At 54.1% G+C, this 14,430-nt stretch overlaps 1 protein-coding gene across 3 annotated transcripts in view; it reads right to left on the bottom strand.

The window, feature by feature from the left end:
* Positions 1 to 14,430, bottom strand: part of Ift140 (intraflagellar transport 140) — a 79,501-nt gene that overhangs the window by 1,836 nt on the left and 63,235 nt on the right. The window contains exons 19-29 of one of the 3 annotated variants that reach the window (XM_047533708.1): positions 9,883 to 10,060; positions 8,841 to 9,031; positions 8,212 to 8,307; positions 7,827 to 7,959; positions 7,614 to 7,757; positions 6,934 to 7,062; positions 6,582 to 6,764; positions 3,813 to 4,019; positions 3,252 to 3,464; positions 3,007 to 3,173; positions 1,028 to 1,169 (exon numbers count right to left, since the gene is read on the bottom strand). In XM_047533708.1, the coding sequence (XP_047389664.1) occupies positions 1,028 to 1,169; positions 3,007 to 3,173; positions 3,252 to 3,464; positions 3,813 to 4,019; positions 6,582 to 6,764; positions 6,934 to 7,062; positions 7,614 to 7,757; positions 7,827 to 7,959; positions 8,212 to 8,307; positions 8,841 to 9,031; positions 9,883 to 10,060 (1,783 nt within the window). Of the gene's footprint in view, positions 1 to 1,027; positions 1,170 to 3,006; positions 3,174 to 3,251; positions 3,465 to 3,812; positions 4,020 to 6,581; positions 6,765 to 6,933; positions 7,063 to 7,613; positions 7,758 to 7,826; positions 7,960 to 8,211; positions 8,308 to 8,840; positions 9,032 to 9,882; positions 10,061 to 14,430 lie in introns of those variants that run through there. The other 2 variants (XM_047533709.1, XR_007106112.1) reach the window with 2 other exon arrangements.

The raw sequence follows: 14,430 nt of genomic DNA, 5'->3' as shown, positions 1-14,430 counted from the left end.
AGGACTCCAAACACGGAGGGAGGGAAGAGTGAGGTGCCGAAAGACCCTGGGGTAGAGAGAGACCTGTGCACTTCTGCACACAGCCAGGCCCAGCAGGCATGGGTACTCAGTGGGGAGGACAGATGCCAGATTGGACTGATGGAGATGAAAATGATGTCTGGGATCAACATCAGTAGACACAACAGAAGGAGAGATGGCGAACCCAGAGCAACAGCAACTCCCCAGAGTGAGACAGGAAATAATGGAGGTAAAAGAGTGAGTAGAGCCAGAGGGCAGTAGACCAAGTAGCTGGAGCACAGGAGAGAAGGAACAGAATCCCATCTGGGACGAGACACTCGCAAATGGTGTATTTGATAAAGGAAATGTGTTCAGAAGATTTAAAGAAGATGACCCATTAATAAGGCAAGAACCAAATACCATGACTGTGAATCAAGAAGTACATAAGATGCCCAGCATGGCTGCTCACCACAGAACAGAGGACCAACAACAAACCTCTGCTGACAGAGGTGAGGAAAGGCTGCTGGTGTGAGCTGTCACTTTTACGTAGCATTTAACTTTAACTTTTTTTTTTTTTTTCTGTAAAGGATCACTGAAAGATAAAGTAGTTATTCACATGTGTGTGTTTTGTAGACAACTTTCTCAAGAACAAATAAACATCGTGCATGCCTGTGATCCCAGGTACTTGGGAGGCTGAGGCAGGAGGATTGCAAGTTCAAGGCCAGTCTCAGCAATTTTAGTGAGACCTTGTCTCAAAATAATTAAAGGCCTGAGGATGTTGCTCAGTGGTAGTGCTTGCGTGGCATGTGCAAGGCTCTGGGTTACAACTCTCAGCATCATAAGGAAGCAATGAACAAAGCCTGTGATACCAGGGGAAACAGTAGCAGCCTGCAACTGCTGTGCCTGAGCTCCTGGGCTCAGTGGGAATGTGTGTGCCTGAGGTGCATGAGGCCCTGGGTTCAGGCCCCACTGCCCACGACCAAGACTGAAAACTACATCTGAACTGAGCAGCAGGACCTGGGTGCCTCACCATCTGGAACTCCTCCCTCTGCACGTAGTGCTCCACCAGGAAGCTGCAGACATCCCCGATGCGGACAGTGCTGTCCAGGTCAGGCTCCTCCAGGAGCAGTTCGCACTGCCTGATGGACTCCTGGGGGTCTTCTGTGTAGGTCCTGCCCAGGGAAAGATGAGGCCTGAGTCCTGACCCCAGAATCCACTGTGTGTCAGGGGCAGTGCAGTCTGTCCTGCAGTGGTGGCTCTGGGTGGGGGGCAAATGTTTTGCGAAGGTAATTTCTGTGAGCTAAGTTAATTCCATAAGTTGCTCATTCATCCAACACTCCCTGCTCACTTAGGTGTGGGGTCCTGTGCTTGGACATCAAGATCAGGGGCTTCTAACCCCCAGAGTCCAGAGGGGACAGAAGCATCTAAGAAGCATCTAGGCTATGACTGATGAGGAGGGGATTTAGTGTCACACGGATGAGGCATGGAGAGGGATGTGCCACCTCGCCGAAGGCAGTTGTGAACAATCTTCCAGGCAGAAGGGCTGGCTTGAGCACAGGTTGGCACCTGTGACCAGCACAGGGTCTGTGGCAGAGACCAGGGAGGGGACCTGGCAGGATATAACCTGGTCCAGGGCAGGCAACTACAGCCACACAGACTGCACCAGTGTGCCACTGTGCGTATCTGACCCCTGCAGCGCTCCTCCCACCCCCTGCCCATCTCCTCTCCATCTGTATACACCCTCTCCTGTGGCTGAGACTGCTTCCTGGCCATCCTTCACCGCTGCCCCGAGGGCCTGGTTGGCGGACCTGGGGCAGAGACTATTCCAAACATGGCCACGTGGACAGCACCCTCCGCAGAGTCTGCTTAGTGCCCTGTGGTTTAAAATGTTTCTGGGACTCTTCCTTTGGTGCAGTGTGGCCAAAAGTTGAGCCCTGGGGGCCCACAGTTGTTTGTTTACATTGTGGTGGTCAGAGTGGACTCTTTGAAAAGCTCAGTTATCTACCAAGAGACAGAAACTAAGAGGATCCACCAAACATTTAGATCCACGGCCACTATTAGAGATGGGGACAATGTGCTGCCTGCCTGGGCCTCCCCCCCACATGACTGGAGCCAAGGGCCCTGCCCCTCTGGAGCCAAGGGCCCTGCCCCTCTGTGGAGCACAACAGTTCCTCCCTCAGGATGACCCCCCCAGGGTGGCTGCACTCCCAGGTGCAAGGCTTCCTAGGACACACCTTCTCTTGACCAGACCAGATCTGTCTAGGGATTGAACCCAGGGACATTTAACCAGGGAGCCACATCCCTAGTCCTTTTTATTTTATTTTATTTTTTGTTTTGTTTTTGTGGTACTGGGGATCGAACTCAGGGCCTTGTGCTTACAAGGCAAGCACTCTTATCAGCTGAGCTATCTCCCCAGCCCCATCAGCCCTTTTTATTTTGAGACAGGGTCTTGCTAAGTTGCTTAGGGCCTCGCTTAGTTGCTGAGGCTGGCTTTGAACTTGTGATCCTCCTGCCTCGGCCTCCCGAGTTGCTGGGATTACAGGTGTGCACCACCCCTCCTGGCTCTGCTGGCTTTTGGAATAAACCCCCAAGGCAGAGCCCCGCTCTGGGGGGCCTCCTAGAGGAATCCAGAGTAACTCCTCTAAGAGCATCTCTCAAACAAAAGCTTGCTCTGGTCTGGTCTCTTGCAGCCAATCCAAACTCTCCCTGTACAGGTGGCAGCAAGTCATGGGGTGCAGGTGGGTGTCATGGCGCACGCCTGGAATCCCAGTGGCTTGGGAGGCTGAGGCAGTAGGAGCACAAGTTCAAGGCCAGCCTCAACAATTTAGTGAAACTCCGTCTCTAAAAAGGACTGGGGGGATGTGACTCAGTGGTTGAGTCCTCTGGGTTCAATCCCGAGTATCAAAAAAAAAAAAAAAAGTGTCATGAGGTACAAACCAAAAGCGGTAGGGCACATGAGGGTCCACGGCCAGCTCTGTGTCTCCCGCCCCTTCTCCTGTGGGGACATACCTGCGGGCCTGGGTGAACCTCTTCACCAGTGCCATCTTGCTCTGCAGCTGGGCCAGCTTGGTCTCCTGGTCCAGGGGGCTCTTGGCCTTGGCCTTGGACAGGCACTTGTAGGCCTCAGTCAGCGCCCCATGGGCCTTCTCGTAGTTCTGATACTCATCGATCTCCACCTGCATGAGGAGACGTGTCAGGATCTGGGGCTCCCCAACCCTCCCCAGACCTGTTGGGGTCCCACGGAGGGTCTGTACCTGGGCGCAGGCATCATAGAAGCCAGCCAGGAGGTCTAGGGCCCGCCCCTTGGTGTAGAAGCTAATGATGTTCTTCATGATCTCCGGCTCCTTCCGCCAGTCCAGGGACTGCAGGTAGTTGGCAGCCATGATGTAGATTTCCCTCTGCCTGGACACGCCTGCGAAGAACACGATCTTCTCTGTGTCTCCAGACTTGAGCAGTGCTCTCATGGCCTAGGCAGAGGAAGAGCCAGGGCTCAGGCGAGCGGGGCTGGCCCGGAAACGCTCTTGGAAGGTGTTTCCATGGCCTAGGCAGAGGAAGAGCCAGGGCTCAGGCGAGCCGGGCTGGCCCGGAAACGCTCTGGGAAGGTGTTTCCATTCACTGCCAACAGAGGATGAGCTCCATACTGGACGTGGGCCTCTGGCTTCACCACAAGAATGGACAAGACGCTTTAGGTATCGTGGCCCTCATAGGACTCCTTCAGAGCCTGGCCAGGAAAGCTCACCCCCTGTTCAGGTGACCCACAGGAAATGGAGCGCCACAGCACAGCAGCGGCCCAGCGGAGGCCCAGCTGGCCTCACCTTCAGCTTGCTCCCGGCCTGTGTGTACTTCTTGGTGGCCAGGTGGTAGTTGCCCTGACGCATACAGCAGTTCGCTATCTGCTCCAGCAGCTCGCGCCGGGACTCCTCCGACAGGTCCTTGGAGTCCTTGGACACAGTCATCTTCTCCGCCATCTCCTCAGTGATGGTCATATTCTGTTCCAGGCACAGCTGTAGAGCCTCATGATACTATGAGAGTGCCAAAGAAACAAGAGGCTGTTACCTGGAGCTGCTGAGGAGGCCTGAGGCCCTGGGTGTCCCTCACGTCTGTCACCCTTAGAGGAAGCCAGGCCCCATGACTCCACAGTGACCACTGTCCACAGCTGAGGGATAGAGGAAGGGTCAAGGGTATTCAAACACACCAACCTAAAGGATACAGGCTCACTTGTTATTTTATCTCATGCTATTAACATTCTAGAGCTTTCTGAAAACACACTGCTCTTTTGGAATGATATATTTTCTATGGGAGAAAAAGCAAACTGGTAATTACTTTTTTCCGTAATTATTCTTGTTTTGTTGTTGGTACCGGGGATCGAACCCAGGGGCACTTAACTACTGAGCCAGATCCCTAGCCCTTTTTTAATATTTTATTTAGAGACAGGGTCTCGCTGAGTTGCTTAGGGCCTTACTAAGTTGCTGAGGCTGGCTTTGAACTCAAGATGCTCCTGCCTCAGCCTCCTGAGCTGCTGTGATTACAGGCCACAGTGCCCAACTATAATTCTTTTTTTTTTTTAAACCGGGGATTGAAACTGGGGGGGGTTTACCACTGAGCTAAGTCCTCAGCCCTTTTTATTTTTGAGACACTGTATAGCTAAGTTGCTGGGGCTGGTCTTAAATGATCTTCCTGTCTCAGCCTCCCAAATCACTGGGATTGTAGGCATGTGCCATCATGCCTAGCTGGTTTCTGGGTTTTCTAAAATTCCCCCTCAATCTGGATGCTTGTTCTTGTATGAGACCCCAATTCTTTTAGATCTCACACAATATCTTTTACTGTCTCTTCAATTTCCTCGTTAGTCCTTTTTCCCAGGTTCTCAGTGTGAGACTGTGGAGTTGTCCTCTGTGGCCAGGAGGCCCTGGTCCCCAGCCACAGCGTGGTTGCAGACGTCCTCAGGAAGGTCTGCACACACACTCGCTGGGCCTCCCTGACCAAGAGCAGGTGTGCGCCTCCTGGTTTGTGTGGCAGTTCTTTCCTTGCTCAGCAGCAAGAAACAAAACTGCACACCTAACTCGGGCTGCAGGAAGAAAGGGCTCTCCATGTGGACGGGCTGAAATTTTGTATGACTGACACATTATCTATGTTCCCATCAGGTTTCTACTGAGAGCAGTTTTTCTGCTTAAAAAAGATGAGTGAAGGGGCTGGGGCTGTGGCTCAGTGGTAGAGTGCTCGCCTAGCATGCGTGAGGCCCTGGGTTGCATCCTCAGCACCACATGAAAATAAAATAAAGGTATCGCATCCACCTACAACTAAAAAAAAAAAAAAGTGAAGCTGGACACAGTGGTACACACCCAATGTACCAGGGAGTCTGAGGCAGGAGGAGTGCGTTTGAGGTCAGCCTTAGCAACTTAGCAATACCTTGCCTCAAAATTAAAAATAAAAAGGGCTGGGGGACATGAGATCCCAGGTTCAATCCCTAGTACCCCTGCCTGATACAGTGAAGGTCCACGCCCATTGCATGGGTGGCACGGGGGTGGAGCCAGAGCCCTGCCACTGCCGGGGAAGGTAAGTGTGCAGCTGTTGAGGACACAGGCTGGCAGCACCCCAGAAAGTTAAAAAGCAACTATAGGTCCAGCAAATCCACTCTGGGCACACACCCACAAGTGGAAGGCAGGGGACCCCGTGCCCACAGCAGTAGCACTCCCCAGAATATGAGGAGGGGACAAGCAGTGTGGTTTGTCCATGTACTGGGACATCACTCAGCCCTAGAAGGAATGGAGCACTGGGCCCTGGAGGACAAGAGGCTGTATCAACAGGAGCCAGACACGAAAACCAAATACTGTTTGATTCCACTTATCTGAAGTTCCCAGAGGAGTCAAAACCATAGAGACAGAAAGTGGAAGAGGGGTTGCCAGGTGTTGGACAGGAGTGAGGAGTTAGTTGTTAAAGGGGTAGAGTGTTAGTTTTCGAGACAGAAATGTTATGGAGATTGGATGGGTAAATACATGCATGTACCTAATATCCTGCACTATACACTTAAAGAATGGCTAAACTGGGTGGGGTGGCACACACAAGTAGTCCCAGTTACTCAGGAGGCTGGGGCAGGAGGATTGCTTGGGGGCAGGAGAATCGCTTGAGGCCAGGAGTTGGAGGCCAGCCTGGGCAAGATAGCAAGACCCTGTCTCACAAAATAAATAAATAGGGGCTGGGGTTGTGGCTCAGCAGTACAGCACTCGCCTAGCACATGTGAGATGCTGGGTTTGAGCCTCAGCATCACCTAAAAATGAATGAATAAAAATAAAGATGTCCACCGACAATGAAAAAAACTTATAAATAAATAAAAGGCAAGATTGCAATTCTATGTGCTGTGCATTTTGTTGCGAAGGCACACACAGGTGTGCTGACTGGTTGACCTGGAGACACAGGAGACAGGAGGCGAGGCTGCCCTCTTGTTCTTGGAGCCCTTTGCCTCCAGCACGGGGAACAGCCCCAGCCACCTTTGAGAAACTGTAACTGAGGAGCAGAGCTATCCCCCCCGCCCCCGCCTGAAGCTTGGGTGCCTAGTGTGCAGGGTCCCGTGCCCGCCAATCCGGCACCTTCTTGGCAGCCAGCAGCAGCTCCACAGCTTTCTCAAACTGCCTGTGTTCAATGCAGAAGTCAGAGCATCGGGCCAGGAGGGCGGGGTCTGACTTCTCGTCCAGGTCCTCCGCTATGAGCTGCAGGGCTGCAAACTGCTGTGTGGTGAAGGCCAGCTCCAGGGCCTTGGAGAAGTGGCCAGCCTGTGGACAGTGGTGGAGCTCTGAGCACCTGCTCAGGATCAGGAGTCCCAAAACCTTACCCAGCTGGGTCTCCTGGAGCCTTGCAAAGGCAAGCGTCCCTGGTCTCTGCAGGAGCCTGTCGCCCTCCCCCTCAGGTCCTGGGGGTCCCCAACTGGAGCTGACCCTTCACCTTGTGGTACAGCATGACTGCCCTGTCCATCTGCTTGCCCTTCTCCTCATAGTATCGTGCTGCCTCGATCATGTCTTCTGGAGAGCTCAACAGGGCCAAGTTCATGAGCTGGTCGTCCAGGCCATTCTCCTATTGGGTGGGGGCAGGGTTGTGTGGGCCGTTCCTGCTCAGCACACCCAAGCCCACTTAGGTTTGTGAATGTGGTCAGGTGTCTGTCCACTTCCTTTCAGTTTGATGTTGCCTCATGGCTTCTTTCTTTTTTCTATTTTTTGGTAGTGCTGTAGATGGAACACCAAGGCCTCATAAAATGTGAGGCAAGCCTCTACCACTCAGCTGCACCTCCAGCCCTTCATCATGATTTTTGGCCAGCACCATCTTACGAGGTCTGTGCACCAGGACTTACATGTTTCATTCTAGAGCACTGCAAGATACCTGACATGAGGGTCTTTCCAGAAGCGAGACCCAGGGCCACTCAGTGCTCTGCCACATCAGAGGGTGGGAGCAAAATGGGAGGAAAGGAGGCAGAGCCAAGGGGGTCCCAAACAGTGGCAGGTGCGGGGGTGCCACCCGATCCTCTTGACCTGCTGCTGGAATACTCCTAATAAAACCCTGAAAACAGCAAGGCAGCAGTCTCTGTGCCCTGCCCAGGTGACAACGCCAGAGGCTGCCCTCTTGGTTACCTTGCACAGGCGGATGGCATTGTTGAAGGCCTGCGCCCGCGTGTAGAAATGCACTGCCTGCTTCACCTCCTCCTGACTCTCGTACTGCCGGGCGAGGTGGTAAGATGCTGCCCAGTTTCCAGTCTCATTGGCTATTTCAGCAGCCTAGAAAGACCCAAAGGACCCAGTAGTCTCATGCCCCCTGAGCAGGCGGCTCCCACTGGACACACTCACCTTCTGGATGTTGCCCTGGAAGCAGTGGATGCGGACCAGAGAGAAGTAGTCCTGCGCCAGCTCGTAGTAGCGCAGTGCAGCATCCATCTCTGCCTGGCTTTCCAAGTACTGGGCCCACCACCTCCACAGCGTCCTGCAGAGCAGCCCCCAGGACCCCAGTCAGGTCCCGTACTCCCCGCTGTGACCATGCTCCCATGCCACACTCAGACCAGCTAGGGAGACACAGGAGACTGGAAGGGGAGGCCCAGGGACAGAAGGGGTCTTTTTGCCCCTGGAACCAGCACTGGGAACCAAGAGGACACTCCTACTCTCCCACAGGAAGCAAGGGCCCCTAAGCAGTTTTCTGCTGGATGACTTGAGAGTGCTGCCCACTGGGGACACTGACTTGTCCTTCATCTTATTAATGTAGAGCTCCAAGGACTGCAGGTCTTCAGAGAGCATCCTGGGCACCTCGAAGCGGTGGGTGCCAGACTTCTCGTAGCTATGGAGGGAGGAAATGGGAGGGTCTCATTCTCTTTGGTCTTTGCCCTGTGACCAGAGGCCATGCCACAGAGACAAGTCAGCACAGTGGTCTGTGAGATGCCTGGCCTACAGCCCTGAGGCCTGTGTGCTGCAGTCAGGGACAGTGGAGTATCCTGAGTTGTGTGGACTCAAGAGGCCAGTTGTATCTCAGGGCTCCTCACAAGGACTGCAGATTGTGGGAGAGGAGCTAAGCATCGCTCCTGCTCTGGGAAGGGCTGCTCTGTAGCCAGGTCCCAGAGGTGGCACAAGTGTCCTAGTGAAGACCCATACTCCACCTGTGCCACAGTGGCTGACCATCACAGTGGGCCAGACTGCCATCTTCCTTGGACATGGAGGCCAGCATGTGAGGAAGGTGGCCCAGGTCTCCAGGGTCCTCCTACTGCCGGGTGACCCATGCTGCCTTGAAAGTGGCACCCTGCCCCCAGAGTGCCGGCCACCTGGAGGCAGGCCCTTCCTCTGGGAGCCGCCGTGGTCCCGGGCACCCCCACTCACTAGCTGAGGGCCAGGTTGCGGTCGGCGCTGGCCTCCAGGTGCTTGGCGTAATTGTAGCAGGTGGTGCGCAGGTGGATGCGGTCATGCAGCTCAGCCACAGCCACAGCGTTCTGCCACTGACCGGAGGCCTGGTAGAGCTTGTTCAGGAGGTCGTAGCGCTGGCACTTCTTGTACAGCTGCTCGGCCTCCTCCTGGAGAAGAGAGGGGCATTGTCACAATAACGGTGCTGACACTCTGAATGAAGACTTTTCCCGGAGAGCAGGTGGAGGTCTCCAGGCACCCTGTGTGAAGCTCACTGCACAGGGAGGGCACAGGGCAACAGCTGCCACCAGCAGGCTCCTGAGAGAGATGCAGCACACACTAAGGGTAGAAGGACACTGCAGACGTGGACACCAGGCACAGCATGATGTTTGAGACAAGTACCGCACACCCCAGCCCCTTCCTCTTGTCCCCCTGAGCACTGTCAAGGGAAGATCCGACTCCACTGCCCCCAGCCTTTGTTGTGGGAACCCTGCCCTTGACACACCCCAGGGGAACTCCTGTGCACCCCTGCAAATGAACAAGCCTTCTGGGCACTGCTGCCATGCAGCAGACACATGGGTGGGCAGCCTGCCCCCACTGCCCATATGTGCAAGTCATCTGACGCTGTGGCCAGGCCCTCAGCCTCTGTCTCCAGGGGTGGGGGAGATTTCAACCTCTGCCCCCTCTGGGAGAATGCAGATAGGGAGGAGGCCCTGGAAAAGACCAGAGGCCTAGCCTAACCCTTCTGGTGTAGGTTAGCTTGAGTCTTCCATTTGCAATGAGTGGCCTGACAAGCACAACTGCCACCTCCTCTCTGTTGGCCATGTGACTGGCCTCTGCCCTGCCTCTCAGCCTGCTTGGGTCTCCTGGGGCCCAAACCTCAGCGAGGAGGGTCTGTGTTGGCAAACTCAGCCCTCTACTGCAGATTCAGCTCAGGCATGTGGCGGAGTGGGACCTTCCTTCCTTTGTCTCCCAAGGTGGTGTCTACCTGTCTGTCCCAGGAGGACTATGGCTCACTCACCAGCATGCCCAGCTGTATGGCCAGCATGGCCACTCTGGCCTCCAGCTCTGGCTCCTGCTCAGCCTCTCGCAGAGCTCGGGCCCCACGGGCATGGCCCATGTTCCCCAGGCACACCTTGGCGACGTCCAGCCGCTGGGTCTTCACACACATTCGCGCCATGTTCTCCCAGACAGCCTCACTGTGGACAGAGGGACAAGGTCCTGTGAGGCCTCCTTCCTCAGCAGTCTGTCAGTGTGCCCTCAGGCATTGCGCTTTGCATAGCAAGACTGCAGAACAGGCTCTACTGCCCATCACCCAAAAAGAAGGAAGGTAAGAGATGTGTTCTGAGCCCCACGGTTGGTGTTTCTGGAGTGGCAGCCAGGCATGTAAGGCATGGCATCCCTGACCCCAAACGCCTTAGGGGAGGGAGACAGGTGGCCTTCTGTGCAGGTTACCATCTTCTACTTCTTCACTGCTTTGCTGCTGGTTCAGGGCACTGCTCTTCTTTGTCACAGGCACATACTGAGTTGGGTCTAAGACAGAGCAGGAGACCCAGCACAGCCTCTTGTAAACCACTTGCCAGTGCCCAGAGCTGGCGGGGAGAAAGGGTGGCAACAGCTTTGCTCCACTTTCCATCAGACAGGCAGGGGAAGTGGGGTGAGGAGTCCGGGCCTGGAGCAGGGCACTGTGCTCACCACACCCATCCTCCCAGGGGTCTGGGTGGTGCACACTTCCTGGTCCCTCATTATGGGTGATCCACTGTGAACCTGGCCTTTCTCAGTCACTCAGACCTGTCCACAATGTTGCCTGGGCCGTCCTCAGATCTGACACTGGGTCTGAGGTCTCAGACACAGAGGCCATTTGTAAATAGAAAATTTGGGACAAACACTGAATAGAAGAAAGGCAAAGGGAACAAGTTCACTTTTTGCCTTGTCTACCACATGGAGGACTTCCTATTCTAAGACCACACAGCAGCACTGCAGCACGTGCACATACACGCTTGGACACTCATACTCTCACGCATATGCACAGATACACGTATGCAGCGAATCCCAGGGAGGGGTTGTGGAACCCCAGGGACATGGGGTGGGAGCATCCTCCCCAGGCCTGCCTATCACATTCCAGCTGTTCCCTCCAGATACAGCCTTGACCACAGTAAGAGCCCCAGCCCATAGGGAGAGCAGGTCTCTTCCCTCACAGCATCACAGACTTGGAAGCACTAAGGGACTTGGAGGGCACCTGTCCTGTGAGTGAGGGCACTCAGTGCTGGCAAACTGAATGTGCTGGGCATTTCCCTTTTGGCCTGCCCCAGGTGGAAGGACAGAAGGGGGGCTTCTTAAGAGGGCAGTGTGGTCAGGCCTGGTTCCACTGTGGGCACCTTTGTGGTAAATGGGTGACTAGGTCGTAGGGTCACTGACTTGGACAGAAGTAGAATGAAAGCTGCTCCCAAGATGGAGACACCAGTGGAGTCAGCTCAAGTGCACGCAGGACAGGGTGTGTCTACTGCAACGGCCATTGCTGTTGGGGGGGTCTGTGGCTATGATGCTGCACACCCAGGAGCCCTTTCCTGCAAGCCAATGAATACTGCCTTTGGATTTGCATGGGTCCTGTAGAACTTTGGTTGATTCAATATCTATCTATGTATTGATGAGTGACAGGCATGCCATATGTAGTTTTTTTTTTTTTTTTTTTTTTTTTTTTTTGCAGAGGGGCAGGGGGTGGTATCAGGGATTGAACTCAGGGCACTCAACCACTGAGCCACATCCCCAGCCCTATTTTGTATTTTATTTAGAGACAGGGTCTCACTGAGTTGCTTAGCGCCTTGCCATTGCTGAGGTTGGCTTTGAACCCGCAATCCTCCTGCCTCAGCCTCCTGAGCCACTGGAATTACAGGAGTGAACCACCGCACTTGGCTCTGCCATATGTATTTTGGCAGCAATGTCCCTGGTAGTCACTGGCTGTGAGGTAAGGCCTCACCAAAGGCTGCACTGAATGGTGTGATAACTGGGGGCCATGGGACCACACTAGGGAAGGCTTTGCCCTTCCATCCAGGACCTCTGGAAAAGTTCACTTTCCCTTTCCCAACCCTGGGTTTGGCCTTTGATGACTTTATCATATACCTTTGGGACTTGTCATACACTGGTCAGCAATTTCTGGGACACTCCGAAGTGTTGTCTCTCAGGAGGGCTGGGTTGCTGGGCATCACCTCTGGTTTCCTTTCTCAGGAAGTGGATTTGCTATCCTAACCCTTTTTCTTCAGAATCCAGACAGCTAACAGCACTTGCTCGGCACAGTGCAGGTGGAGTCCAGGGTTCCTTCTTGCAGGAGCTGCTACTGGAGCCAGTTCTGCACCAGGTGTCAGAGGCTGTGTGTTACTTGGTTGTCCAGGGATGCCAGGCAAAACGTCTTATCATTCAAACTCCTTCCCTTACATACACAGAAACCCAAAGCTCACCTTTCTCCTCCATCCCGAGGTGCGGGATGAATGTGCCTGGTGCAAAGCCAGTTGTTGGAGCTGGGGCATGGCTCAATGGTAGAGCACTTGCCTAGCATGTGTGAGGCCCCAGGTTCCATCCCTAGCACCCAGACAAAACAAAAACCACTCGTCCCTAAGTGGCCCAGATGGAGTCAACCTTTATGGGGTTCTCTGGGCCCCACTCCAAGGCCCTGTGGGATGCCTACCAACCAGATGAATGAGGACTCTCCAAGACACTACAGGTTCTAGAATTACCAGCTAGGGACAGTATATGGGATCCAGTGGTCAAATCTAGAATGTCAAATGAAGTATTTGGTTAGTCACTGCAGAGCTCTAGCAAGTTCTATGGAACTTCTGTGTTCACGTACAGGCTGCACAGAGCTCTCCCAGAACTGTTGTACAGTGTGTGGCATATATGTACCTGCAAGATGCTACTTAGCCACAAGGCTTTCTTTATCATCCTACACCAGTGACCTTTTAAAAACAGTCTGTTTATTCTTAACTGTCTCCGGAGGTACAGATGTAAGGAAGGATGCTGGACACAGAATGGACTATGGTTCTTTGCTGCCTCTACTTGCCAGGATAGCTCTCTTTCTTCTGCCTTGTCTTGAAAACAAATGGTTCAAGTCTGTGTTCAATCAGTGGAAAATCATCTAAGCAAGCAGAGACTAGGGAGGGTGGGCAGAGTCAGCTGGCATCTGGTCTGAGGCTCTCTCCTCTCTGGCTTGCAGGCTGTGCTCACTGCCTCTTGTGATAGAACACACAGACCTGGAGACCTGGCAAGGTTTCCATGACAAAGACTTGTCCATGCCACTCAAAGGCCTGGCTGTTTCACACTGCCCTGGGTCCCAAGAGCAGTCTCTAACAAGCAGGGACTCTGAAGAGTGCATGCTGAAGTGCAGCAAGCAGCTGGGAAGGCCCCCCAAGACCAAGACGGGGCCTCCCAGCCTGGCTGAGGCCATTGTGTACATGGGGAGGGCAGGGTCCCCTCTCCCAGCCAAATCCAGACTTGCTACAAGAGCCTAGACCCAAAGAGATGGCTACAAGCTTCCCCCACAAAACGCATGCTGCACTCGGGACGCTCTCAACTCCCACACAATTCCTGACATTCTCTGCACACAACTTGTTGAGGATGGGGACAGCTGACTCCAGTGCAGAGTTCTGGGCTTTTTTCATCTGACATAAATTCCAAGAAGTAAACAACCCCTCAGTCCTGCATCCAGGTCTTGAGAATTTCCTGTTGTCCAAGCCAGTCTGTGGCAAGTATCCACATCTGCACCTCATCAGGTTCCAGGCGTCCAAAATGAGAAGCAGATGTGGCCAAGGAGGGGGCTGGTCTTAAGATGGTCCTGGTTTCTGGAAGACCTGTGCTCTGTAGAAGTTCAGCTGGACTTGTCCTGAGTCAGGATGATGGGCAGCTAGGGGCCTATGGCACACTTGCCATTGCCCATCTCCCTGCAGCGTCTCTGTTCTATGTGGCGCTCCCTGCTGGTCTGAGAGCAATAGGAACAGAAGCATACGTGGGAGCTGCATGCAGACAGAGGGCAAGGAATGACCACAGACAACAGACAGGGAACAGGGAGGGGCCCTCACACAGCCTGGGAGCCTCTGGGTCCTCTGAAGATGCCCAACTTGAACTTTGCTCCTGTGCTCACTGCCTTCCCATGCCCAGTGTCTACACTGCCAGCTGGAGAGGTGGATGGCCAAGGGGACAGGGACATGGAGGCTTGGCGGGAGCCCCTAGACAAGTAGGGAAGGCAGGAGGAGGCTAATGTGGAAGTGGTACAACAGGACTTCCAGGATCTTGCTGCCCTCCAGTTGACCACCTCCAGGTTCCCCTGTGGGAGGGAGCCAGGTCTTACAGTCTTCTTCAGCCAGCCCCAGAAAGAGATGGGTGGAGCTAGCCCAAGGGCTATGGTTGGGATAATCAGAACATGTCTTCTAGCATGGTTGGTACATGCCTATAATCCCAGCTACTCAAGGGGCTGACGCAAGTTCAAGGCCAGCCTGGGCAATTCAGTGAGATGCTGTCTCAAAAAATAAAAAGGGCTGGGGACGCGGCTCGGTGGTAGAGGGACCCTGGGCTCAATCCC

This window comes from Sciurus carolinensis, chromosome 18, assembly GCF_902686445.1.
Source record: "Sciurus carolinensis chromosome 18, mSciCar1.2, whole genome shotgun sequence".
Lineage (NCBI taxonomy): Eukaryota > Metazoa > Chordata > Mammalia > Rodentia > Sciuridae > Sciurus > Sciurus carolinensis.
Note: the sequence above shows the minus strand (reverse complement) of the source record. Positions and strands in the feature narration are given on the sequence as shown.